Source organism: Tinamus guttatus, unplaced genomic scaffold (genome assembly GCF_059628265.1).
Source record: "Tinamus guttatus ecotype Peru unplaced genomic scaffold, ASM5962826v1 Tinamus_guttatus_pri_ptg000213l, whole genome shotgun sequence".
In the NCBI taxonomy this organism is placed as follows: Eukaryota; Metazoa; Chordata; class Aves; order Tinamiformes; family Tinamidae; genus Tinamus; species Tinamus guttatus.
In genome coordinates this window covers 12859690-12887630 of record NW_028288747.1, presented here as the reverse complement: position 1 = coordinate 12887630, position 27941 = coordinate 12859690, and the positions used below count along the sequence as shown (strand labels likewise).

Below are 27941 nucleotides of genomic sequence, written 5' to 3'. Positions count from 1 at the left end.
TATGAATTTCCTTTCAAGTGCTTAATTATATATGAAAAGTTATTTTTACTAAGTGCAGACTATGTGCATGTCCTTATGTCAATTTGTTTCTTTTCCCTTCAGAAATCCAGATAGGAAGTGGTGTTTGGCCACACAGTTTTGGTAAGTTATTCATTCATTGTTTTTGTTGCTCTTGGTTATTTTACGTAATTGTTTTTCTGTTTGTTTTAGAGTACTGTTCATGAGGCTACTCAGTAGAGTCTGAGTAAATATCTTTTAATTCTGAGGGTGTTAATTTGCACACAATTTCAATCATATTTAAACATTTTTCCAACGACAGAAAAAAAGTATTGCATTTAACTGTAGTTTAATATTTAAAACTAGTGTGTAATTGCAGTAAATGTGGTAAATCATAAATGTAAAAAAAAAATTGTGGCTCACACTTTCAGTAACCAGAACTCTTACAAAATCTCAGACCGAGATTAAAGTTATAACAAGCTTATAAACCAACTTTTTAATATTAATTAACACTGCTAACAGGAGATCTTTTAAAGGTCTTTTATTCTGTCAGCACTGAAGCTTTGTGTTTTCATTCCAAGGCTAGTTGCTTCCAATCCAGAATATGAAGTTTGGCAGAGTTGGTTTCTGAAGCGATTTAACCCTTCCCTATTAAGAGCTCACTTGATCTGAGACTTGCTTTTGTGGTTTTGGTAGCCATGGTGGATATCTCTTGAGGTAAAAAAAAGTGTAGGCACGCAACCACCAACTAGAAACATAAAGCTACAGCAGGTTTTTAAATACTAAACAAGGTAAAAATCAAGGGAAAATAAATCTGTGTTGTCTGCCCCTCATGAAGTCAGTGTTTTACTGACAAACTTCATACACAGAGGCAGACCAGAATTTCCTAAGGAGTCTAAGCTGCTTTGATCGCAGTCTCATTGGTACCCACTATACTCTTCCCTTCCCTTATATGCACAGAAGTTCGTGGACATCTGCCCTACGTTCAAATTCTGATTCAAACTGTGAACTTACACCATTATTTATAAATGTATACTTTCTTACTTCAGGATTTGAAATTTCTTTCTTCTGCCCAATCCAGTTAAAACTGTTAAATCTCTGTCTCGTGCTTGATCAAATAGTAGAACCCTATGCAGTAGTAAACAGTATTTTCTCTCATTCCTTTTTAGATGTGATGAATAAGATTTTATATTTTCCCTGTAAAATTATCTTCAAAATTAACCCCTTAAAAACAAACACAACCACAAACAAAAAGCAAAGTCCAGTTTGTAAGGGGAAGATCGTCATACCATTCCATATACTTTGCTTGTTTTCAAACTCTGATCTTTTCTCCTCACTAGACTGTTTCTCCTTTTAAGCAGTAGCTTGAAACAGGAAACCAGACAGCAGTCGGCCCTGATAAGGGAGAATATTGTCTAATGGAGGTGCCTCACCGTCTTTTCTTTCACTCCCCTTTAGGTTCACTAAATGTAGAGCCAAGGACTGAACAGGGTTTACATAGGGTCCATGTTTCCTTGGTGGAAGTGACATGTTCTAGGAGCACTGTACAGACTTCTTGCCTAGGACTTTTGCATACGAGATGTCTGTTTTCAGGCATGTAGCTTCAACGAGCCTGCAAAAGCGTTGTCGCAAACTTCATTGAATGCTGATTAGTCTGCTACGCAGCTGATAAATGATTATGTCAGAGTAGTTCTAGGTCAAACAAAGTGACGTCAGCAAAGTCAGGATGCACAATTGTGCAAAATACCAGATATTTCAGCTTGCTTGCAGTTCTGAAAGTAGAAAAGTAAAAGATTTTCAGGTCAATATAAAACATAAATAAGCTGAGATTCCTTATTATGCAGAAAGGGCAAAAAAAGGGTTTTGTCACACCGAAGTGGAACATTTAACTATGAAGGTTTACAAAATAATAATTCTGATTGAAAGAACTGAAGTCTCTTATTTAAAAGCATATTAGATGACCTCTTGAGGTCATCTAGTCCAGTTACTCCTTTAAGATGCAACATTGCTCTCTCTGGAATTTCTGCATTTTTTTAAGTGGCACAACTCAATGAAATCTAAATGAAATATTGTTGTTGAACAAAATATTATTTTTCTTTATACCTAAAAAGCAAAACTTTTAGCTGAGATCATATCTTGCATTGGTATCACTTTTATTTTTTTAACTCCATGTCCCAACATTTTCAATGGTTACTCCCTTTTTTCAATTGAAATGCAGGGAATAAACCATCAGAGAAGGCTGCTGCATAGGAAAGCTCTTTCTTGCTGTGCTAGTGCTTTACAGTTTTCCCACTAGTCTTTTTGGGGGCTGATGTGTTTCATTCGGCCTGCGCTGTGTCCAGGCCTTCATTCCTTCCTCTGCTCTTGCTTGCTTCAACTGAATCCAGCTGCTGTGCTGAACTTGAGAGTTTCTTTGCCTGCTGCTATTTTGAGGCCCAGTGCAGTTAAGCACTTGCTTACTTCCCATTAAAGTCCATGGAGCTTTTTTTTTTGCTGACTCAGGTCCTGAGGAGCAACTGGTACTGTAAGTGCAAACAAATCCTGTCGCCAGCTCTGGTAAACATGTCTTTGACCCCTTCCTGGGAGTCCTGTTGCCAGAAACTCATTGTTTTTCTACATCTGACTGTCTTTTGAGGTTGCACTGGAGAATATTCCTCAGCCAGCTCCACAAAGCCTCCCCACCGTTTGGATTTCATCAGTGGAGCTTTCTGATATAGTATCAGAATATCACTTCTCCTTAACATCAGGGGAAGTTTGGCTTGAGGCTCCCAGAAGAAGTAATAGTTTCAGAACAGCGGAGTAAGTTTCAAAGGGCTCAGACCAAAGCACTCTGGCCACGTCGCTTGCGTTGGCGGCTGGATAGATCTGCAGCATCTTTGTGGGAGACGCTCATGCAACTCTCATAACGCAATGACATCTGCTAAATTTTGTAATTATACTAACAGTAGCAGTACTGCTTGGAAGCTGCCAAGCCTCCCTGTACCACAGGGCAGCATTCCTTGTGCTTCCTCAGGCACAGGGATTGAGAAAACAAGCTCCACGCATGGCTTTGTTCAGGACAGGGGCAGAAGTTACGGTCACCACCCCCCTGTCCACTGCCAGTGGTGTCAGGTCTCTGCTCTGGCAGGGGGGTGGTGAGAGCTCTGTGCTGGAGGGAGGATTTGCAGTTAGTCAAGACGGGCCCTCCACCCCACCCTTTCCTTTCATAACAGGTCTTCAGAGCTGGTGGACCTTGAAGGTAGTGCCCAGAGCAGCCTGCAGTAGCTGCACTGCAGTTGCTTTTCTGCAGCTGTTCTGCACTACGGATGTGTCGTCTGGGGCCCTTCTTTAGTTGTTCAGTTCATTTCAGCCACAGTGGATAATCTGTGCAAAGAATTGTCAGAGAATATAAGCATCTTTAAGCTTTCATTTACTTGCATCTATCACACCATACCAGGGAATTAATGTCAAGAAATCTCCCATCTGGACAGAAAAAATAACTATTCTGGTGATAAACATTCCTTTTGGAAGGGATAATTTGCTGCATATTGGATCATCTTTAAAGAAATAGTTCCTTTAATTATTAAGGGGCAGAGTTTATATTTTTCTAGCTTACTGTTTTTGCTGGACTTCAGCTCTGAAAATGGTGAGGGACTTTGCCTGGACTTTACCTTGCACCTGTCCTTATTTGCATACAAAAACCAATTGCTTCATTTGTCTTTCTGAAGTACAGGGTGTGAGCAAAACCTTATCAAAAGCCATGTCCTGTTTGGACAAGTTGGACTGCCTTGGCAGAGATCCACAGGGTGGAGTGGATGGGAGGAGGCAAGAAAGTAAAACTGGGCGGCTTGTTAGCAGAGAGAGAGAGAAGGGAGCAAAAAAAAAATGGTGGAATGTTTGCCTACTGGATTGCAGTTAATTATTTAGTTTCAGATTACGTGCATTTTAAATCTTTTTTAACCCACATTAAAAAAACCTTATAATGTAAAACAGTTTATACAATATGTGAAAGACAAAGGCTCTATTTTTTAGGACGCTTAGTATAAATGTATTGTTGTCTTCCTACTTCTTTCTTTGGGGCACCTCAGGAATGAGAGTCGGTGCTTCAATTTTCCAGTAATTAATTGTATTTACTAAACAATTTATGGGCTTTCAAACAAGTACATTATGAAATCAAGTGTGTACAGTAGAACCCAACTGTTTTTCATTCCTCTGTAATAGAAACAGATAACACTGTTTGCTTTCCCTATTGCCCCCTTCTCAAACATTTAGCAGAGAGAGATTGAGAATTTTTTGAGTAGCAGGCTTTTTTTAATTGAAAGTAGCACGCTTTATTTGTGCATGTGTGTACATGTGTGTTTACATTTTCCTGCTAGTGAACAGGGCCAAGTGATCGATTTGCAAAGGCTTCTTTTTAAATGCAAAGAAGATTGTTTCATGGGTTTATTTGTAGTCTTGGGAAAGTGTCATTCTGAGCTAAATTTTAAATGCCAGACCCAAAGCTGGCTTCTACTGTAGCAAGCGTAGCAGCTGTGTCAGCTTCCACAGGGTCAGGATCTGACCCTCCAGTCTGGACCTACAGAACCAAGCACCATGTATTAACTCTTTTCGTTTTCTTGAAAATCTGTTTCCACTTATTATCAAGCTGGGAGAGAGACCTACCTCTGAAGAGTAATGTATGTTAAAGGAATGCTCAATTTCTGTACTGTGGGACAGCAAAAAAAGTAACATTTTCCTCTACTGTTCTTAGATGACTGCAAGTGACAAAGATTGAGAACTATTCTTTCGCTTTTGCTCAGTGCAGTACACTTTCTATTTTCAATGTCAGTCCAACTCCTGCACAGTAATTTAGAGGCCTTCAGGAAACACTCAAATATGTAACGTGACATGAGAAATGCATATCAAGTGTCTTTCACACACTTTCTTGAAGAAGAAGGAGAAAAGAAATAACTCTTGAATTGAAGAAAATCCAATTGTAAAACCACAAAGTGACAGAAAGAAAAACCTGGGAGTGTGATGGCTTACTTAGAACTACTTTCTTTCTTCCTTTTAACTGGCTAAAAGAGTTGGTGTGCCACTTTATCTATGAACATTTGAACTAAAAATTGAGAGTTTCTGGAAACCTGAGCAAGTAGTTACATATTCTTATATATAAGGTCTAAAAGGTTGCATTTTACTGTAAATATTTTTAATATCTAAAATATACATCAAGAGAACAGAATTGTTAAAAACTTGGTTCAAAGAAAAATAACATAGTTCATTCTCAACATCTTACCACATATTTAAAATACTTAATAAAACAATATTTTAAATTTAAAATGGAAACCTCATTGAGATACTCTTTTGGTTTCACTTTATTTTTGCAGTTGGTTTTATCAAGCCATTAACTTTGGTAAGAGGAATTATGAAGATACTTTTATTTACTTTTTAGAAATAAACCAGCTTTATTTCCAGTATTCAAATAGGATACTGTTATAATATTTTTCTATAAGTCATCAGGGTTTGTTCACACACACAAATCCATGATTGACTTAGAATAACTCATGCCATCTTCCTTTGAAAGTTCTCACCAATTCCTTACCTATAAACACATATGACAATTAAATGTTGCAAGACTGTTCATTAGTGTAGGCTTATTAGAAATGTTCTCATTTGAAGTAGGTATGTCTTAGACATTTAATTGAAATCTCTGGGAGAATTTTCTGGCCATAAGAATTTAGAATTGATAAAAAATTACAAGAGTCCTTCTTAGAAGCACGGTGCTGTGCCTGCTGTGCTCAGGTGGGCCTGTGGGAGCATTCGCACTGGTTTCTTTCCAGTGCCACCTGCTGGTGGCAGCTGGGTCTGTGTGATGTCCTCGCACCCTACGCAGTGTCTAGGCAGAGCTTTGCAGGGTAGGGTGCATGAGCAGAACTTGCTCATAATATGTGTAATCCCAGGAAATTTTTAAAGACAGGATCAACACCCAGCTGTCGTTGGGACAGGGTGCCTTCACCTCCCTCAGCTTTTCTCTGGGCTCTTTCTGGGCCACCCCAGAGCTGTCTCCTCCTCCTCCTCTTTCTCCTCTCCTTCACATTTCTTCCCAAGCTGACCATGGCAGAGATACAATATGATAGTTAAGCTCTAATATGCTTTACACTACATGCTTTTATCTCAGGCAGTTCAGAATAAGCTACAGCTGGACAAGCAGAAAATGATAGGAAGAAACACCTGAGGCTGCACAGAATAACCTCCAGATTGTTTTGAAATGTTGAGTTTGCTCAGTTAGCACAAATGGCTGTTGCCTTGTCGGTAAATCTGTTCCTTCAGGGATATAACTGAGGTATGGCTTTATGGGAGGTCGCTGCAGCACATCACATGCACCTCTCCAAATTAGCCCTCATTCTTAATTGCCCTCCTTTTGCACCGATTTCAGTGCCACTGTACCAGATAGCTTCAGCTTTTTTGCCCAGACCCTGAGGGGAAGGGCAGGCTCTCCAGAACCAGTTCACTCCACTGTCAGCTAAACAAGTTGTTCTCAAGCTGGAGCGCTGTTGAAAAATCATGGTCTGAACCATGAGGTGGTGCTTTCCACACTGACAGCAAGTGAGAGTTGAGAATACTGTGGCCTTGATGTGCTGCTGTGCACTGCAAAAATTCAAATTAACTTCTGTTAAAGACAGCAGGTGTCCCTTGGCTTCAGTGGCAACTGGGAAAGAGTTAAGCTGTGATAACTGAAATATCTTAAATGAAATGCTGTCAAATAATTTAAAAGATACCTTAGATATAGCTAAGTATTCAGTCTGACAAAATAGTAAGTTTTCTCCAAATCAGAAAGTGGATTCTGGACTTTCCAACACTTTTCTAAAACATTGTCTTTCCCTTGTAGACCAGGACATCAGAGGCGCCACGAAAGCCAAATAAAAAAGATGCTAATGTTTGACCCAGTCCCTATCAAGCAAGAGGCCATGGAACCTGTTTCAGTGGTAAGACTTTTAAGATATTTTAACCATTGTGATTATGCTATAATTTTCCACCTTTAAGTTTGTGCCAAGATTTTTGTAGGTATTGACCTACTTCAGGAGCTGCCACGAAGCTACATTTTGCTTTTAGGGCCATCAGAGTCACATTCTAGGCAGCCATTTTTAGTTTATGAATTCACTGTCCCTAGAGGATATGCCCTGTCCTTCCTGCTACTGCTCCCATCCTCAGAGCGGGGGGAGAGCGCCTAGGTATTCCTCACCCTTGCAAACGGCGAAGCAGGTACCTTCTCCAGGTAAGCTAATTAAATTGCCTTACCCTGGGAGAAGCAAGGCAGTGGAGGAGGAATGAGGGGAGAAAAGAGGAAGGTAGACTTTTTTTTTTGTGTGTGTGTGTGTTAATTTTTATCGATTTGGTGCTCAGGGTCAGCTCAGCAAAGAGTCTGATAAGCAAGAGTGAGAACTGCTTTGGTCTGTGCTGCCGAGGAAGCACTGCCTGAGGGGGCAGTTGTCCCACCTGTGCTTCCTCTGTGCAGCTTCCCAAAAAGGAGAGATTCTGGTTCTCCTCCTTCCCACCCAGCTTTGTGCTCCCACCATGTCCTTTGCCTGAGGTCTAGCCATGGTTTGCAGGCAGAATGACCTGGGGCATTTGCATCAGCTCATTGAGTGGTCAATACAGGTAACCCACTAGGAAAAAAAAAACACTATTTTTGTCAGATCAGGAAGCTGATCTGACTTGTTCTGCAGCTCCTCAACCTAAAGCAATGGCAGGGGGAAGGGAGAGGGAACAGGACCTCCCATCTCAGGGGTAGCCTGCAATTAGGTCAGATTACGGGTAACGTGAAACCACACCTGTAGAAAGGCTCAGCCATTAATATTGTGGAGTCATTGTGCATAGATTAGAGTGCATTATATTCATGCTATGAACTCATCTTTCGGTGGAAGTTTTGCTGCTTAGTTATTTAAAATGTAGAATAATTGCCATAAAGTTAAATGTGTCTGTAAACAGTCATATCTCTCTGGTGCTGTTAAGAGCATGTGATCATGGCTAAATTTTATATAAATCATAAATTACAATTTGATTTGCATGAGGTTTCCTTATTTCTTCTGAGGACGTGTGTTGACGCTTTATCAAGCAGGAAGGTACATTGGCATTGGTCAGTCTGCTTGTCCTATCAATCATAATTGTTGCAGCTTCTTATTAAGGTAAACAGTGATTACCTAAGATTATTTAAGGATATTTAATTGTTTTTGTCAAAGGCAGAAAATAGGCCACATCCCCAGTAAAGGAGCTGTCATTACACTAATGACAGAGAATGGCTGCAGAGACTCCGTGAGCTGTCCTTTGTGCGCATCCACCGCCAGCTCCCGACGGAGGCTCTGCGGTGGCTGGGCACGGTGCACGCAAGGTCAGGATCCAGCTCCAGACAGCCACGTGTGTGTGCAAAACGGTTAGGGTCAGTCCTCCTGCAGGACGGCCAGGGAAGGCACCAACAGGCCCTGCCCCAGCGGGGAGGGTGAAGGAGGAGTTGCACATGCCAGGTGCTACATGTGGCTGTGTAGCACCTTCCATGCGTTGGACCTGTGGAGATACCTTGCATATCCTAGGCCACTTACTAGCCACTAGAGACTATGCAGAGCATTTTACTCTGCTCCTGCACTGGTTGTTTCACCCCAAGCCCTTGAGGTCCTGGCCTCCTTGCACCTCCCAGGAGGGTGGGTGGTTTCCTCGGAGCCTGGCTGCCGAGGACCACTCAGCCAAAGCTGCTCTGCAAACACCTTTAAAGGAAGGGAGCAGGTCTCAGGATGGGGAGAAGATGGCAAAGGGTAACAGTCACCCAGGCTGTTAGTTTTCGTGACCTTCTCTTGAGGAGTCATCAGTATGACTTCTTTTTGGAGGTCGCTGTGGAGCATCGCTGTGGACTGACATCACTCTAAGCCTTTTAAAATCAGGATTTATTTGTATTGTATCTGTCATTTTGAGAGTATCAATAGAGATCGAACAAAATAAAGCTTGTTAGGAATGGTTAATTATTTGACTTGTTTCAATAATAAACTCTATGAGCATAGACTGTAGGTACAAAACTTGTCTCTAAAAAAACCCCACTGGTTGGAGTGGGAGACGCAAACAAATTATAGTTTTGACACCACTACGTTTCAGGGTGTGTGGCTGAAAGGATTAAATACACTTCTCATGTGACTGAAGCTTGCATATAGGGTATTTCATCACTCTACCAACAGCTCATTCTATTTATCAAATCGAACTATCAAGTATATTTTATGATAGCTCCTAAAGAAATAGTCATCTCAGTCCTACCTAAGGATTCACTGTGAGCATTTTAAAAATTGAGATGAGTAGAAGTGACCATGCCATGACAGAAGCTGTTTTTTAATGTGCTGTTACCTTTCTTCATGAATTGAAGTAAGCAGGGTTTTTGCTTCCCTTCAGTCGGTCCCCCAAACTGTTTCCTTCACCCATTTTTAAGGCAAAGTGGTACGTGCTACCTGAGATGGTGAGTCACTAACACAACTAGAATATGAATTTCACGTGGTGAGAATGATTTGTTCATCTGTTTACTACATGAGTTAAATCTTGCTCATTCTCTAGTATGATACTGATTTGACAACTTGTGTAAGTAGGTAAACTGCATCATTGTCTGTTTTTGCAAGACAGTAGTTAGACTTTTAAAGTTAAAGGCTTTGGGTTTGATAGTTGATAAAAGTCTTGAATAATTGTTTCAAAATCTGCTAGGCTGTAAAACAAACAAAAAAGGTGTTTCACTGTGGTAGATTTAACAAAATTTAGCAAATTAGAATTAAATCAGATTGGTGCTTCCTCAGTGCTTTGTAATGTTACCTTATGGAAGCAGCATTCTTTTGGTTAGCCAAAGTAGTGAAAGGTTTGTTTTTCACATATATGGCCAGTCTTTATTCTTGACAGATTGTCAAGAGGAAAAGTATGGTGATTCCTTCTCTTTCCTGAACTATGAATTTAATTGTGTGAAACACCCACATGTTTTCAAAAGATGCCTCAAAAATAACAGAAGTTGCTTGAATTTATTTTCCAGTCTCTTTGTGGTTTCAGTGCTGGAGATTTTATTCTAGACAAACAGTAGGGAAAAGGAAATGAATTGTTTGGTAAGGCCCAGTTGTAGACTGCACAGAAATACGTACTGAAATACAATCCTGCACCCTTATAATGATTTACTGCTGTGACATCCTGGTATGCACAGAGATTTTTCATCAAAGAAGAAGTTACAGGAGATTGGGAAATTTTTTTTAAACCAAGTCAGACCAAACTCTATATACAGTGCAAATTCCCACAGTAGATGCTAAAGGGAAATGTGTCAGCTTAAATATTTCGAGCAAACAGAGCAACAATAGCTAATTTTGCATTGTTTCACCCAAATGCTTCTAATCAGCATTAAATGTTAGCTTATTCATATGTTAGTATTGCTAATGTCAGATACTTCATAGTGTTGCAGATGGGGGCTACCTGTCAACCGAATGGCGACTGCTCCATCGCCCAGGGAGATGGATAGCGAAGCTTTGCTGTGCCAAAAGACACAGGAAGCTTAATCACAGGGTTGGTGAGATACAAGTGGCTTGTTCCAAACTAAGAGAGGGTTTCAGCCACCCTTCACTGATGGTGAAGCAAAAGGGCACTCCACCCAGCAGGCAGATTGTTTCATCTGTCACGTTGCTGGTGACAGCTCCTTTCCTTTGAATCCTTTTCACCATTTTTGGCCCAATACCAATACCTAATAATAATAATAACAACATGCACAAATCAGTTCCAGAAATTCCTTTTTTTTTTCCCTCTCTGTTCACAGAAATGCAAGAGGCCTGTTCACAGAAATGCAGGGAGGTGGTCTTCCTGCCAGCTCAGATTATAAACTTTTCATATTTATTCCTGTAAAGAAAATAACTTGTGGCCCTATTTTTATAATCATGACTTGCTATCTGCAGTTCAAACAGAAATGTGACAGTTAAAATCTCAGAAGGAAAAAAAGCTTGGAATAATGATTTAGCTTTTGCAAACTACAATAAAAAACAGCTGATGTGTGTTAAATTTGTGCCAACTTAGCTGCAATGAGAACCTTTTATGCAAAATAATGCAAGACATATGGGGTAATACCAGGTCCCTAAGATACTCACTTTTTATAAACATAATTGTTTTCTTCTTAATTCTTGAAAACAGTTTCTTGCTTGTCTAAATTTATTTTACTTGGGTTTTTTTGCACAACATTTTAATAGGTTGATAAGTATCTAACACAAGTTTAATGTTAATGGAAGATTTGAAAGAGGATAACTTTTAATAGTAAGGGTGCAGCTAGCAGATACTTCTTTATTTAGCAGAATGAGTTTCCTGAAGATGTTCCTGGAGATTCAGATTTTGTAGTCTTTTCTGCTCTTCTTCTTTCTAACAGTAGTTTTCAGAAGACCAAACTTGTTAAAAAGTGCAAGATTTTTTAAGGCCCTGGTTGTGCATGAATCTTGCAGGCTGTGATACCCTAAAAACTATTTAAAGACCATCAGTGTTATTATTTTCAGGTAACTTTTATTTGAATATAAGAGCACTTCAGTTGGATGAAAAGTGCACATTCACCAACACCAGGGCATGCCTCACAAAATGAAAGAAATGTTTGTATATAGTGACCTGGTGACCATCCCTGACAAACTTGCAAAATTGCAGAGACACCAGTGCTCAGTTGTGCTGTGGGAGGCTTGCACGGTTTGCTGGAGCTCAGTAGACTTTGTACTCCAGACCAATAACGGCAGTTCTGACAGAGGTGCTCAGTATCTCCAATGCATTTGGTGTTTGAATTTCTGCTTACATCCGTAACTTGGCTCAGGTTTAGTAGATATTAGATGCTGTTAAATATTAAATGTTAAATATTAAACTGTATCAATATCCAGTAACTTTGATCTCTTGAATTCCTAATAATTCTCATTATCGCTTGGCTCATTAGTGCTGGAGAGTTCCTGCAACTTGTCTTGCATTTCACTCAGGATTGCTTGCAATAAAGCCGTTTCAGTAGAATTCTGAATAACCAATTGCCAAAAAAAAGCTAGATTTTTTTACTGATTGAATTTGCAACAACAGTCCAAAGAAGATACATTAAATAAAATTTCAGTGTTTTTAATGTCATAATTAATATTGGAAGAAATAATTTTAAGAAAAGCTTTATTACTATCCACATAGTCCACATAGTTCTCTTCTAAGTGCCATTTTTGCATTTAGAAATGTAATGGAAGTGATTGTTTAAAAGTGTAATAGTTTAATGCTTCCAACCTTTGTCTCTGAAACCAAATCTTGAAGATATTTTATCCCATTTTCTTGGATCTGTTTAGTGCTAAAGAATTAAGATGCCTTTGTTGGCAGGAAAATGTTTAGCCTTAGTGTGAGGCTTTACTCAGGATACAAAGACAGTGTTTTATTTCATAAAATTTACGAGGTCTAGGGGCTAAAAACAGAGTTGGTTGTGCACACCACATCCTTCTACTATGTTAGATGAGCATAGCACCTTCTACAGTAAGTTATCTGTTAGTAAGGTATTTAAAATCTCTTTTAAATGCAAAGGTGATTTGGGTAGTGCTTTAATCATACACTCTGCAACATATGCTAATATTTCTTGGTTTTCAGAAAATAATTTTACTAAAATAGGGTCATCATCATTTAGGTTAAGATTAGCTTTGGGCTTCGAGTGATCTTGTAATGAGAATTGCTAACTACCACTAATTGACAGTAATATTTATCCAGCATGCCAGATCTTTTTTCTCTCGACTAGATTGCTCAGTTTTCCAAAGCCAGACTGTGCATAGTTACCTTTTATTACCTTTCTCCAGAAAAATAAATGTAGCATTTAACTGTTGTACCTTTTTTTTTTCTTACTCACCTACTGTTTAATTAGTTCAGTTTTATATTTTTTACTGCTCATAGAGCTCAGATATGTAATTTCCTGTTCTAGTGAAGGTTGTGAAGTTTGGTTTACAATTACTTCATCACCTGATCACTTGACCAATTAATTACCTGTTCAGCTGATTGAGATTCGCTACCTGCAGTTCTAGGTCCAGTTTATTGGTGTCTTGCTTGATTTCAGTTGGTACTTTTGTACTGGGGGGTAGTACGATGTATCCATCACATTAGTTAGATATGTGCAGCTTAATGAAAAACACTTCTTTAAAGAAGAAAGAGTTGAATATGCCTTGAGGCATATTCTGATATTCTGAAATATCAGCACTTGAATAACTTTATGAAAAATATTGCCCTTTATTTAATATGCTTTTGTTTTAAAAGCACATTAAAATGCCTTCTGGAAATCTTTAATTTTGCCTCAGTTTTACTAACTGCCATGCACTTGTGTGTGTGTGTGTGCTGTGTTGATGATTTTTTTCCCCCATTTCCTCTCCTTCTCACAGTCATACCCATCCAATTACATGGACCAAATAAAGCCAAACAAATACAGCGTCATTTATTCTACACCGGGCATGTTGCACAGCAAGTTCTACCCCGGCGCTGACGGACTCTCGAACGGGATCCAGGTGGAGCCGGTGGACCTCACAGTGAACAAGCGGAGCTCGCCGCCCTCCACGGCGAGCTCTCCGTCCCCACTCAAGTTCCCACCTGTGCACAGGAGAGCGTCCCCGGCACTGGCGCTCTCCACCCCCAGCTCCCCCATCAGCAAATTCACGCCGTCACCCCCGGGAGTGCAGCCCATTTCCATGCCCATAACCATCCCGCCCGTCATGGCCGCCGCGCTGTCACGCCACGGCCTGCGCAGCCCCGGGCTGCTCCCGGTCATCCAGCCCGTCGTGGTGCAGCCCGTGCCCTTCATGTACGCGCCCCACCTCCAGCAGCCCATCATGGTGTCCACAGTGCTGCCAGAGGAGATGGAGAGCCCCACCAGCGTGCCAGGTGGGTACCAGCGGAGCTGCCTCCCACCAAAACAGCTATATTCGGGCCCCCCCTGGTGAGTTCTTCAACATTTTAGGGAAAGGAAGCCTGATTCCTTTTAGTCCTTCTAAAATATGCGTGCATATAACTTGCTATGTGAGTATTTCCCCAGACATACCAGATTTTATTCTAGTTTGTACCTGTGTAAAGCTGTGCGGGTTAGGAGCCCTCCTGAGATTTGAACTGATGAAGATGAGAATTGGAATTCTAATTCATCAGGAGATTGGGAGGCTCTGTGTTTTAATATACATTATGGCGCTAAATATAAAGTGGCTGGGGGATCTTTTGGCTTTAACTCTAGATTTTTACCCATATTCTTTATTTACACAATGGAGTGTTTTTCATCTCTTGCCTTCCCTCTCTTACCGTCCCCACAATAGTGCCTGTCATTGAGTCATTTGAAAAACCTGCACTGAAGAAAGCAATTAAAGTAGAACCAGGAAGTGAACCATCCAAGACTGACTTCTATCCTGAACAAATATCACCTCCTGTGATGACCTCGTTGTCTCCCCAGCAAGTTATGTTGCAAGAGTAAGTAGTCAATGACAGTTCCAAAATCAGCAGAGGAGTGAAATGAAGTTCACTGGGCGGGGGGCGGCTACTGATTTTGGAGGGAAGGGAGAATTGCTGTGGTTTAGAACATGTGACAAAATACACACCAAAAAAGCCAGTGCTACCTCTTTATGAAAAAACAAGAGCAAGTTGGAAAAATATTGCAAGCCCATTTCAAACTGCTATCTCTATTTTTGTCTCTTGAAATATTTTTTAAAAATATATTCTTGTGACTTTTCTTTCTCTTGGAGGACTGCTCTGTCTTTTAATAAGCCTTGGCTACTCAGTGGAAAGAAATCCTTCAGGCCTACAAGTTCTTTGTATAATCAGTGAAATTTCATATTTACCAGAGACCACTGTTCCATGGATGTTTCTTTTGGCAACTTAACTAGTTTCTGCAGCTCTCTCTCCTCCCCAGCCCCTTGTTTCCACTCCCAGGACCAACTCATCTGCTCTGGCACAACTGTTACTGGAGCTGCTTCATGAATGGGATAGCAGAACTAATCAGGGTTCAAACAGTCCTATTTGCAGAAGGCAGAGCAAGGATAAGGAACAAGAAGCAAGAAATTACTGGAACTGGCAGAAGTAAGAATATCTCAGGAAATACCTAAGGAACCACGGCCACCCCTCCATTTCCTGATTTCTTAGGGACAATTCTGAAATTTTCTGCCAAAGTCACAGAATGGCCTGGCGTCCAGCCTATGGTCCTGCCCAAGCAGCAGGCACTGCCCTCCACAGCCCAATGGAGCAGCTCCTTCGGAGCGGCGACATGGGCCTCACCTCTTGGGGTGGGGAAGAAGGACCCCAGGCCAGCGTGTGAGTGTGGGAGCACAGAACTGTTCAGAGGAGCCGGGGGCTGGCAGTGCTGCTTCCTTCCAAAGGGAGCCCTCTCCTCCTGCCGGCATCGTCTCTGCGTGACCAGGGGCACTGCCCAGCGGAGTCCATGGCCCTCTCGTAGGGAGCCCCCTGGTCTTCACGTGTCCAGCCAGGGTGCACACGATGCCAGGCTGCAGTCTCCTTGCAATCCCCTGTTCCTGCATTGAGTGCAGTACTCGCACCTTTCCTGCCTCTTGCAGAAAACACCAGAGTTAACTGCTGGCCAGCTCGCTTTCATAAAGCAGAATGCTGTTTATTTAAAAATAACCTTACATGCTTTAGTACAATAAACATACAATAAATTAGTAAGTCTCTGTGTTTACTAGGCTGATTGCTTATCTTCTGTAATGGACCTGCTGCCACATACAGCAGTCGGGTTGGTCTGTGCTTGAACTGCCTTCTCCCAGGTCAGGGCTATGCAGCGCTGCAGTTTACTTTTGTTCTTTGTTAGGCCTCTGTAGCAGGAGCAAACCAGTAAGTGCTGTTCACGCTTACACCACACCCTTCCTCCGGGGCTGAGGCTTGCACAGGCACCACCTGCGTTGGTGATTTGCCTCAGCTATTTCCCAGTGAGTCCATTTTCCACAGGAAACCCCTTCATGGAGTGAGGAGCACAACATTTGATCTATCTTGTAGTAGCATTGCTACAAAAACCTTTGAGTGGGCCATCTTTCCCAAGCATCTTCTCTTCTGGGTGTCACGTTTCTGGAGATGCTGCCGTCCCATTGAAATGACTTCTGATGTTTTCTAGCTGGCCTGGAGAGCTCTTCCTGCTCTTTCCTAAAGTGAGCCCTTTGCATCTGCCGTTGATCTACGACAGGCAGACTGTAGATGGAAAGTTTTACCTTTTCATCATCTAAAAAAACACTAGATTATTCAATTGGAAGCTTAAAGTTTGGAAACAATTCCTGTTGTCTCACAGTTTCATCAAACCCTTGTTTCTGCATGGTGAGCCTTAGTTATGGAATGTTTCCTTTTATCATTTTCCATAGGTTCCTGCTGCCCAAAGTACACTATTGAAACACATTAAGCCACATGAAGGAGGCATACAGAAAAGTCTCACTTTTAAGCGACTGATAGTAAACTTGAATCAGTTTTTGATATACACATCACATATATAGTGTTGATGGCATTTCTGTAGGAATTCTTGCTGGGCTTTCTGACATGGCTAATAATTGACATAACTATGCAGATTTTTTTTTAAGGAAATTTTAGGTAGTAAGCATCTTTAATATTATGTGTCCGTGCGAGTGTAAGTCTAAGTCATGCTTATGATGCCAACATAGTAGGGTGTATTGGTAAAGGAAGCGGGCAGGTTGCTTATGTAAATTGTAATATGATTTTTGGAAGATATGTTTCCTTCTTTTTAAAATGATGCTCACATGGTTACACTGTCACGAATTTGTATTGAGTTCTGTGAGAAGTAATGGAACTATAATGAGTAATGGATAAACTTATTTTGGGGTCGTATATTCTAATTTTTGGCATAAGCTTATCTTTTATTCTTTTTTTTTTTAAGCTGTCACCTCCTATCTGATCGTTGGTAAGATTCTGTAGTCTTACAAACCACCTTTCCTCTAAAGGGAAGATGAGATGGAGATGAATTCTGAGTACCTTATTGACGTGTCCTTAGACCAAAAGCCGTCACAAGTAGAATAGTGCTAATATTCCTTTTCTCCATTTTTCCAGAAGTTCCTGTCTCCAGAATAAGCCTCCATATGTAGAGGCCAAAACCTAGGCTGGCTCTGGTTGCCCCAAGAGACAGAGTAGTATGCAGCAAATTTACAGCCGAGCACTGCCTGAGAGAGGCATTTTCTTTAGAAGCTAAAAGACTGCCTTGCTTATTTAAGAATACGTATACATATGTCACTGTCTTTGATTTCCTGCCATTACAGTATTTTTAGCTATATTTAATATGTGCTTGAAGAGTACATACCTACCGTCATTCAACAGTCAGAGAAAATCTAAGAAAAAATTTGAGACTTGTAACTCTGATAAGAGAATGAATAACCGAATAGCAGAAAGAAACTTTTCCAACATCAGTAAGTTCCACAGTGCTGCTGTGAAGTGTAATTGAGGGTATTTTTCTGGTTAAATCGTACATGAGATGTTCTTTGTTGTGCCTGATAAGCCTGCTTCTTTCAAACCAAAGGACCTTGAGTACACGCCCTTGGTTTTGTTGAGAGGAGTAGGCATTGAACATTGCCGAAAAGCAGGTCCTAAAGGAACTTGCTTCAGTTAAAACCCTTGTGTCCCTAAATTTAATTGGATCTATAAGAAATGTGAAATAGGGCAACTGAGAAAAGACTAGAATTCTAGAGGATTTATTTCTGTCAAGATGGAAGAGCTGTTTTTCAACAGGGATTGCTAATACCTGCGTATATCATATTTCAGCTAAAAGCTAAAAGATATCAAAAAGTGCTAATAAAAACCTGACAGTCAGTTGAAAGGTATTACTTTGTGAAGCTGTCCGATTTGTAATGCCTCTTAGGTTTTTGAAAAACCTCTTTGCTTCCTTTTCCTAACATGGACAGTGAAGAAAGAGTCGAGGTTATACCCAGTTCTGAAGCCTGGGCACTGCGTGAACCCAAACGGCCCATTGCTGACACCTCCTCAACGGCCGCCTGCGTTTCCACGCGCGTGGACGCAGGGGTTTTTGCTGCTCACCTGCAGCCGCTCGCGAAGGTGTCGTACCTGCGCGGCACCTGCGGCTGGGCGCGGGAGGGCTGTTTGTGGAGGCGGGCTGGGCGCAGACATCCTGTGGGTGGTGTGCGGGCTGGGCGCGCCTCACGAGCTGCCCAGCCGCGCCGCCGGCCGCACCCTGCGCCAGCCCCACACAGGAAACGCTCGATCGCTGCAGGAGGAGCGGCTGGAACAACAACGATCCAGCGCGGCCTCCAGATACGCTTTCTTGCATAGCACGGGAAGGCTGTTTCCAATTACAGACCGATTCGTTTGGGAGACCTAGGTTTGCCCGAGAAACAAGAATTGGAGGGGTTTTTTTAATTTTCTCCTCCTGTTAAGTTTAAAAAAATGATGCCCAACCTCGCAATCAGTAAAACTGGCTGTATCGTGCCACAAAGTGAGTAAACATTTAAAAACATGACTGCTACGGTCCATGAAACTTGCTAAACCCTCTTGAATTTTTCGACACGCGTGTAATGTTGTTCTTTCTGCCAAGAGACAGTGGTGGTGAATAAAGGGCTCTGTCATGAGTCATCTTAGCTGAGGTTTGCTGTGCAAAATATTTTTCAATTTTAACATTCAATCTGACTTCACAGGAATCACCCTTCAGTTATTGTGCAGCCGGGAAAGAGACCTTTACCTGTGGAATCGCCAGACACACAAAGGAAACGCAGGATACACCGGTGTGACTACGAAGGCTGCAACAAGGTCTACACTAAGAGCTCCCACCTGAAGGCTCACAGAAGAACGCACACAGGTTTGAGCACTGCTCTGCTTGTCTCTCATCAAGTCTATATGGTCAAAAGTGTAGACTAAGCTTTTAGTTTGTGCTGGTCAATGGATTGCCACAGGATTAAATAATAAAATGACATATATTAGATGTGGCAGTGTTCTGGGTATAATTGTAGGCCAGGAGAAAGAAAGAAGATGCAGCAGGAAGAGCCCACAGCAAGAGATTTTGAGCCAAAGCAGGGTCGTGGTGCATGCTGGTATGCTCTGCACGTACTGGCTCTTTGCTCTTTTTCTTTCCGCTTACTTGCAGATTACTCTGTACACCCTGAAAACACCAAGTTAGTCAAACTGCAGGACCTCAGTACTTAAATCACTCTGAAATTTGAGTGAGACTTCCATGGGAGTAGCCCGTTTACAAAAGTCTGGACCATGTGCCAAATATAAACAGGTCAGGCCTTGCAGACAAGCTAACCATTGGTCTGATAGTGCCATTTTCTGAGTGCTTTTCTTAGTGCTCTTTGCTCAGCAAGCCCTACAAAAAGGATCTCCCCATCTCTATTCTGCAGGTATGTTCACCTTCACATGCAGTATGTATGTGTGTATATTTATGAATCCACACACATGTGTATGCGTGTATATCCTAGATTTTTACAAAGACACGAGATACTTCTAGGTAAAATTAAGTTCAGTTCCTACCTCTGTCACATCTGTACACAAGCCAGCCCTTCACCTGACTGGCAGCTCAATGAGAATGAGGATCACATGTAATTATTGAGAGAGATTTTAATTTGAACTACTTGTGATAGTGGTACCGTTTATATTTACTAGGGTAACTTTAAGAGGTCAGAGGCAGTTGTCAGCCTGCTGTGTTGAATGGTAGAAACAGCCCTTTTTCCCCAAGTAATTTGCAATATGAGGTTCTGTTTTTGAAAATACTTGAACAAATGTTTAAACCTTTGCACTGCTGGGCTTGATGAGACAAAACAAGTGCTAATATGGCAAAGGGAGGAACAGAGAGACAATAACAAGATGAAGTTGTGACAGGAAACAATTTTTTGATCTGTGAATTTTGACTGCACACTGCAGAGCACTCCATAGCACCGTGCTGGTTGAAGGTTTTTTGGGTAAGCATGAAAGAACTAACTGGAATTGGAGAAGACAATGGGATAACTTTGTTAAATTATGGATATGTTCCTGCCTTAAGCCCCCAATCCTGTGTTTCTTTTTCTAGGTGAAAAACCATACAAATGCACTTGGGAGGGATGCACATGGAAGTTTGCTCGTTCTGATGAACTAACACGGCATTTCCGCAAGCATACCGGAATCAAACCTTTTCAATGCCCAGACTGTGACCGTAGCTTTTCACGTTCGGACCATCTTGCTCTTCACAGAAAACGCCACATGCTTGTCTGACTGTCTTCTGCCCTGCCTCCCATCACTTTTTTTTTTTTTTATATGTGCATTTTAATGTGGATTCAGCTGGCCTGAATCTCTGAGTTTATACCATTAAAGCTTACATATGGTCAGTAAGAGATTTTATCTAACCCTTCTATGTCCTTGCCACGGGTCAGACCTAAAGAATGTGAACACTTTTTTTTTTTCTCTCTCCTGGGGATGCTAAGCAAACCCTTTCAGCAGACAGTATGTTTAATGTATTCCTTTGCAAATAAGGGAAGTTGTGAACTAACAGCTTTTGTTGGTTTCTTCACATAATCAACCCAGCATATACTGATAAAGTAGTAAATATTATTGAATATCCAGAATGCTAGACCTTGCCAGAGACTTTATTTATGTACCCCGTAGAGGATGCACTCTCATTTTATGCTCAACAATGCAATGAATGGATGCTCCCAACCTCATTGGTTTCTGCAGTATGGTTAATATAGTTATAGAAAGACACCTGATTTGGAAATCCTAGGTAAAATTCATCTAATCAGCATAATTACTTTGCCGAAAGTATAATTGAATCCTAGTATTGCTTACCTCAGTCAAGAAGAAAAATCAACAGAAATTGAGCTATACATAGAGTTGTATGGTTAAACCAATCTCCTCTGTCCTCTGTATTATAGTGTAGTATATAACCTTGTCTTTACTGCATAGTGCCCTGGTGGATTTGTTAAATGAAGACCTCGTGTGACACTTTCTGTCTGTTTGTTGTGTGACTGTACGGATGGAACACACACGGTACTTTCCTATAACATGGCATTAAATTATATTCATAGAAACCTACCACACCTCATTTCAGGGATATAGACTATCCCTCTATAATCACTCCCCTACATTTCCTGTACTCTAAGTATTTTTTTTCTCTTTGCCATACCTCAAAAATAGCAGTTGTCATATCAAAAATGCTCTCAAGTGTATTGGTGCGAGTGCCACTTTAGTACACTACAGTATTTAAAGTTATTAATTCACAATATTTTTATGATAAGATGGCATCAAATACGAAGCACTTCTAATGAGAAACTAAGTCATGTATCTGTTTTGGGTAAAAAAAAAAAAAGGAAAGGAAAAAAAAAGGCTTGTACCAAACCGTCCATTTGATACCTCTTGGTTTGTGACCTTGTCAGTGTCTCAGTGTTGGACTGAGCCTTCCTTCGCATGTGTCTTGCATTAAAATGTCACATCAGCAAGTCATAAATCCCATGTCAATTAACAAGTGCAACTCAAGAGATAAAACATAAATAAACCGAATTCAAGCAACCTGCAGTTGGCCCTAGAAATGTTCTGGCCTTTGGAGCCCACAGAGGAAGTTTCTGTCTTCGTTAGCTGGCAGATTTGGTGGCAGCACAAGAAAATGGGATGTATTTGTCTAGGCTCTTGCACACCACTGAGGTTTTGTTCTTCTCCCTGCATCAGGTAAACACCATTCCCTGCAGATCAAAAGATGCCATAGCCAGATTCTTCTCTTTCTTGGGGAAAAAAAAAAGAATACTGGAAAAGGGGCGGAGGTGGGTGGAGCAGAGCGTTCCAAACCTGCGAGAGGAGGCAGCCGGGGCGAGCCTGCTGCTGCAGGCGCATGTGGAAGAGGTTGCTCTGGGCTGAAATAACCTGCAGGTGCAGGAGCGGGCGTGGGAAGAGCCTTTCCACGTTTGCTGCCTTGCTGGTGGTGTTTCCCAGCCAGCCTGTTTGCATCCGCTGGCCTGTGGCATTAGAGAAAAGGCAGGACCTGTGCTCCTTGGAGAAAATTGTCTAGTCAGGGGCTGTTGTAAAGTACAAAGTATTGCTCAAATTCTGTAACAAATGCTTATATATGGAGATCAAACTGACAATTTTATCTAAGGACTAGGTTGGCCCTTTACTTAACACTCCGTAAGAGGCAAATGGGAACTTGCAAAGCTGTGCTTGGAATCTTCTGCAAAGCTTTTGTGGGAAAGGGCCACGTGCACTACTGCACCTCCGTAAGTCCCAGTGACTTCACCAGAATCAAGTGACGTTGCACCATGTTTATGTTCTTGTAACTCACCCTAACCTGTTGGTTTATGGAAATGAAAAAAATGGAAAATCCATAGGTTTTTTTTGATTCTCTGGTTTGGTACTAACAGTGATAAACTTCCAGGAAAGAGTATTAAATAAATGAGCAAATGCCTGAGAAGGGGGTTTTGTTGTTTTGTAATTTTGTGATGATTTGTAATTTTTATTTTAAACACTAGCAATATAATGTCAAGCCAAATTGGTCTTCTTTATTACACTTCAGATGTTAATCATAGCTCCATAAGTGTCATTGACTGACAGGGCTGTGTGGAGCTTTTATAGCATCACTCAGAGTCTAGGGATAGTTGGTACCCGGAGATGAAAACAGGTCTTAATTTTATTCTAGGTGAAAAAGGCAGAGGAGAGCTACGCAGATCGGCAAATCACAGACAACTGAACCCATTTTTGAACTTAACAAATCTAAGCACATAAAATTTGGGATGTTTAAGCAGCATTTGTTTCAAATGTTCTTTCTCTTTCAGGGCTTTCCTAAGATGTTTAGTACTGTCTTTTTTCTTTTTTCTTTTTTTCCTTTTTTTTTTCTTTTTTAACTAGAAATCTAGGATCAAGTACCTTAATGGCAGATCTTGGTAATCTTTATAACTCCATAACTCTCTGCAACTAAGAGTTACTCTGGAGAATTAAATCTAGGATACTTGCCATCTTCCCTTGTTAGCTATGTACTGTTTTGTTGAAAATATTTGTGACACTTGCAGGGCCAAACATAGTGGAGGTGCAAAAGATTTTAAAAATATCTTTAGCCATGTGCCTTGTGATTTAGGACAGCACCAATCTAAATATTTAGTATCAAATTTGAGATTATTCAATGTAAATGCCTTGTTTATAGGATTTTTTTGCTTGTGTCTATGGTGTGTTTTAATGAGATGTCAGAAACCATGAAAAATGTTTTCATCTTTCAGTTGAAAATGTGAATTTACATCTTCAGGTCATTGACTCATTTGAGCAAACTTCAATTTGAGGCGTATCTTGAAATTTTTAAATGTATAAAACTAAAGAAGTACCTAAAAAAGAGCCAGTCTTTCCCTCTTTGACCTTAAGAGAAGGCAGTTTAGACATAAAAATACACAAAACTAATCCTGCAGAAGGTATATATTTAAAACAGAAAAAAAGCCTTTTTCACTAGCAGTTTTGCACTGTGCAGTGTCTAACAGATTATGTTTAACTAAAATGTGCCTGTTAAAGCAATTTGCTTTTAATTTCTAAGGCAATCCAACAAAGTTAAACAGGTATCACCACGTGGGGTTTTATTTAAATATATACTGCATTTCTGTTGTGGTATTTCTAATGCCACAGATTGTTTAAATATGTTGCCTGGGTTTTTGTCTCTGTCAAGGTTAGCAACATGTACATGATTTCAAATCCTTTCTATAAAAATTACAAAGCATTTTTACATATCTTGAATGCTACACCAGTTTTCATTATATTTTACAGATATGAGCACTTTTCTGCTATTTATATACTTTAAATGTTAGAGGGTCAAAATAATCTTTCGGCTTAGCATCTCTGACCTGCAAGTGTAGCAGGAATGTTATATTTACTTTAATACTTGTATAAACTATGCAGAAATTTTTTAATAAAATGTAATATATTTTATAAGCTAATAAGACTGAATGGGTAATTAAAGGTTTCTAGCGTGCATTACTATAACTTGCAAATACAGAGACATTTTGGTAATCTTTCTTACTAAAGATGTGAACGTTTAATGTACTTTCACTGTTTCTACTTTGGTAGTCCAATGGGAATTCAGTAATGACATTTTGTCATGTCAAACTGTGAACATAAATTTGTACTGTACAGTCCTCGTTCTATATTTAGGATACAATACATATGTATTATACTTGTTAATAAAACCACCAGAATATTACTTGTGGTCATGTCATCGTGTTCTGCAGAACAAAACTGTGGTCAGAAAATAAGCTAGAAAAGCCTCGACTCATCCTGACTGACAGATGCGTTTTCCTTCACACACGACAGTCGTGTTGTCCCAGGTAATACAGTGTTCATTTTTACGTCAATCTCAGCAAATTGGAATAAGATGCTAATAAGCTTGAACAACATTTAGGAAAGAAGGTAATTCCTTCTCAACCACGCTTCAGATCTCCAACATCTTCCACGTCAACCATGAGGCATTTTCTTGGCATTGCTGAAACAGGAGCTGTGACAGAATTAGAGGGCAATTGCGTATGATATTTCCCACAGAGAACGTGTGATTTGTTTTACTGGCTGCAGACAGAGGCTCTGTTGCAATCCTGACGTCTTTGGCCCTAGCAGTGTGAAGAAAGAAGATGCAGTTGTGCAGACGAGCAAATGCAGTGACTCTCGAGTTTGCTCACGAAGCATTTCCTCTGCGTAGGCTTGATCCCCTCGGACAGCTTTCTGATGGTTCTGCTGAGGGCTGTTTCAGATTTTGTTGCATTTTGCCATTTGGCTGGCAAGATCACAAGCACTAAATATAAACCATCCCTAAGCATACAGCATTAGGAGATGCTCAAATACGAAAATTGAAAAAAAAATAAAAAGGTTCTGGCATGAGGAGTCCCATGTACCTCAAAGGCTCTCGATTATTAAAGGTAAGCCACGTATCAGCATGCCTTACCTTTAGGTACATTTATCCTAAATAAATAAAAGAAAAACAAATAGGGGGGAGGGAGCTCACTTTGTTGCCACTATCAGGCCTAACGACTTAGAGCCGCCCACGGGTGGCCGAATGTTTGCCTTGGGGGCCAAGGGGACGAGACAGGAGACCATGAATAGATCGTAACTCCGTCTCTCTTTCCGAGGTCCCCAGCAGAGAGCGCTGAGGTCATTTTTGGCAGGCAGCTGAGTGCACTCCCTGTCTTCTTAGAAACTACAGCAGATGCCGAATGCTGGCTAGAAGTTTTGACTCACCCTTGTAAAGCTCCGGGAGGTCTTGAGATGCTCCCACACGCAGCCTCCGGCTTCGCAGCAGGAACCCAGCCCAGCCGCAGGACTGTGGGTGCTGGACAAATCGCTATCCAAATCTGCCTCAACAGAAATGCATCTTCCAGCTAGCAGACTTTTAAGACAACTCTTCCATTTTCTCTGAAATTTTCCAGGTTTCCATCATTTTTTTTTCTAATGAAACTATATTTTCTTGGATGATTCTGCATATTTGGCATTCTTCGTTACCATATGCCTTAACCTTCTCACCTCTGTTCTTTATTTCATTATTATTTTATCTATTTTAAAACATTCTGCAGTTTAGAGCACAGCCTACAGACAGCAAAGAAAGACTGAGAAACAAGACTGAAATAAAAAATGAGATGTTTCATCTGAGGGGAATGGTTATACACAAAAAGAAAAAAAAAAGTATAGAAAAGATGGTATCTTGGGCAGGCTGCTCCAATCAGGTAATGCCAAAATAAGCCTTGGGTTAATAAGATCTGCTAAGCAATGAGCATGTTATCACCAAGAAGTGTGGGGCCATCGTGATTTGAGAGCCTCAACTCCTTTCATATTTTTTGGTTCAGTCTGTTCTGGATAAACTCTGTGTACACAAGTAGGGAGAAAGCAAGTTTATTACAGTAATGTCCATACTACATCCTCAAAATAGATAAATAAGATTGTAGATAATACTCTTGGCAAGAATGTTTTACATAACATTCAGAAATGTAAATTGTACATTTGCAAAAGCAATATATATATATATATAGTGGTTGTACTTTTTTTTTGCTCTCAGGAGGTGCTCAGCAATGAGTAAATTGGCCACTGGGTGTCAGTCTTATTCTGAGCAATAACAGGCAAACTAGACACTTGCAAGAAAGCGTATGATATAAGACATTGTTAAGAAATGAAGATGGCAGACGCACTACCAGGTGTAGAAGACTTAAACACCTGGCAAGTGGAGGGAGAGTTTTGAAGTGAAGGATATGGTGGGATATCTCGGGGATTGGGGGTTGATATTTCTAAAGAAATATACCTAGCAGACTTGAGGAACCAAATTATTTCTTTTATATCTACCTATAGCTCAAGTTTCAGAACAGTCTTAAATACAAGGACATCTTCAAAGGCCCATGCATTGCTTACATAATTACATTGCTATCATACACATAAAGAACAATCTGCAGATTGTATTTTATGTTCAGAGATTGGAAAGCCTAATTGGAGAAGTTTTACTTCCTCTCTTTGTAACTACTAAGCAGGACACAGTACAGGCTCATTACATTTCCAGTAAGTATTAATGCTACTTGTGCTTAGACTCTTCAAATCAGGGTGGAGGGACACAAAAGTCTTTTAGGAAATAGAAGAATAGCTATTTTTGGTAGTGTTCTCAGAGGAGTCCTGTGGAGGTAAAGGCTACAAATTTCTACCCAGCCTAAGTCTTTGGCCTCTATTCCTAATCCATCCCTGAAGTATCCAGCAGCTGTACAGCACACAAGGCTTTTCAGCCTTTCATGGAACTCTGGCCACAGCTGAAGTAAAGTAGCCACTAAGCATAGCCAGGCAACTGCTTAAGAGCAGGTAGGAGAGTAATATTACAGAGGAAGCTAAGAATCTTTAACCAGAGCAACACGATGCATTTGGAAAAAAAAAAATGTTTAGAAGGAAATGCAGCAGCTCCAGCTGCAGTGCCAGATTTAACATCCCTGCTGCTGTGGAAAGTGCAATAAGCAGCTGTGGGAAAAGGAGATGGGCAGGTTGCGCAGGGCGCAGCGCAGGGTCACTGTGAAGCACCATCCCCCAGGCCTCCCTGACAAGCTCTGCTGAGCCCTAAGCTCCACTGCATCTCCGAACACCAGCCCTGCTCATAAGCAACTCAGCTTCTCAAGCATGACCCCTCCACCTGCTGGCACGGAAGAATGAGAGGCTAGCAGACCCTTCTAAGCTATGCTGAACAACTTGGTTCTGGCCTTGGGAAGAGAGGGGGCCTTCAGTATACGTCACTACAGAAAGCTGTAGCTGATTTTTCTGAAGATACAGCATAATAGAGATCTTCAGCCATCCTTCCTAAGGCTCTACGTTCAGAGCCAGGCACTGCCAGACCACTGAGGTATCCAGTTAAACCACGAGGAGAGCGAGCAGGGGTTTCTCAGCACCACCGAAAATCGTGAAGCGGTCACTTGGCTGCCCCCTGCTGCCTACACGCTGTGGGGTGCGTGGTCAACCACAGGGGCTAGGGTCGAGCAGCACATCCCGCGTCTTGCTTACTCACTGTGTGCACCACCCACAGCTACCACCGGAGGGCTCTGCTTTGCCATTAAGTGGTGAGCATAATTACACAACTCTCATCTTCAGTGAAATGACACCAGGAAATCCAATAACAGATAACAAATGAGAGTTTTATTGGATTATAAAATTAAATCTAAGTGTAGCAAATGATAAACATTTCCTATCAACAGATATCATTAGTTTAATTAGTTTGACTTCAGTGCGGAGATTATTTGCTAATGAAAATTCTCCTGTTCGAACAATGACTCTCAGTGCCTGCACATAAAAGGACAAGATATTAAAGTTCACTGAAACTTTGCAGATAAAAGGGGATTCACCCCAAAACATGAAGCTTCTAAGTTTAAATACGGAATAAATGAGCTAATTCAGGGGCAGTTTTGGTGATGCAGTCCTTCCTCACTGGTTACGCAAGCCCTGTCTTGTGATGTGCACTTGCCACCTGTAGAACACTGCCAGTCCAGTGTTCTACAACTAGGCAAATAAAATGGGCTTTCCTGAAATTTTATAGTATAATACAT

At 40.9% G+C, this 27941-nt stretch overlaps 1 protein-coding gene across 1 annotated transcript; it reads left to right on the top strand.

The window, feature by feature from the left end:
* Positions 1–49: 49 nt before the first annotated feature.
* KLF3 (KLF transcription factor 3) lies at positions 50–20963 on the top strand. The gene is made up of 6 exons (XM_088524782.1): positions 50–141; positions 6845–6941; positions 13359–13854; positions 14274–14424; positions 18603–18763; positions 19970–20963. The coding sequence occupies exons 2-6, from the start codon at positions 6885–6887 to the stop codon at positions 20149–20151; spliced, it is 1047 nt and encodes a 348-aa protein (XP_088380908.1). The 5' UTR covers positions 50–141; positions 6845–6884; the 3' UTR covers positions 20152–20963.
* The last annotated feature ends 6978 nt before the right edge of the window (positions 20964–27941 follow it).

Excerpts from the sequence above, each read along its gene's own strand:
- KLF3 (XM_088524782.1), top strand. The coding sequence starts at position 6,885 with ATGCTAATGTTTGACCCAGTCCCTATCAAGCAAGAGGCCATGGAACCT. Across the intron at positions 6,942-13,358 it reads CCATGGAACCTGTTTCAGTG|TCATACCCATCCAATTACAT; the intron begins GTAAGACTTTTA and ends TCCTTCTCACAG. Across the intron at positions 14,425-18,602 it reads CAGCAAGTTATGTTGCAAGA|GAATCACCCTTCAGTTATTG; the intron begins GTAAGTAGTCAA and ends CTGACTTCACAG.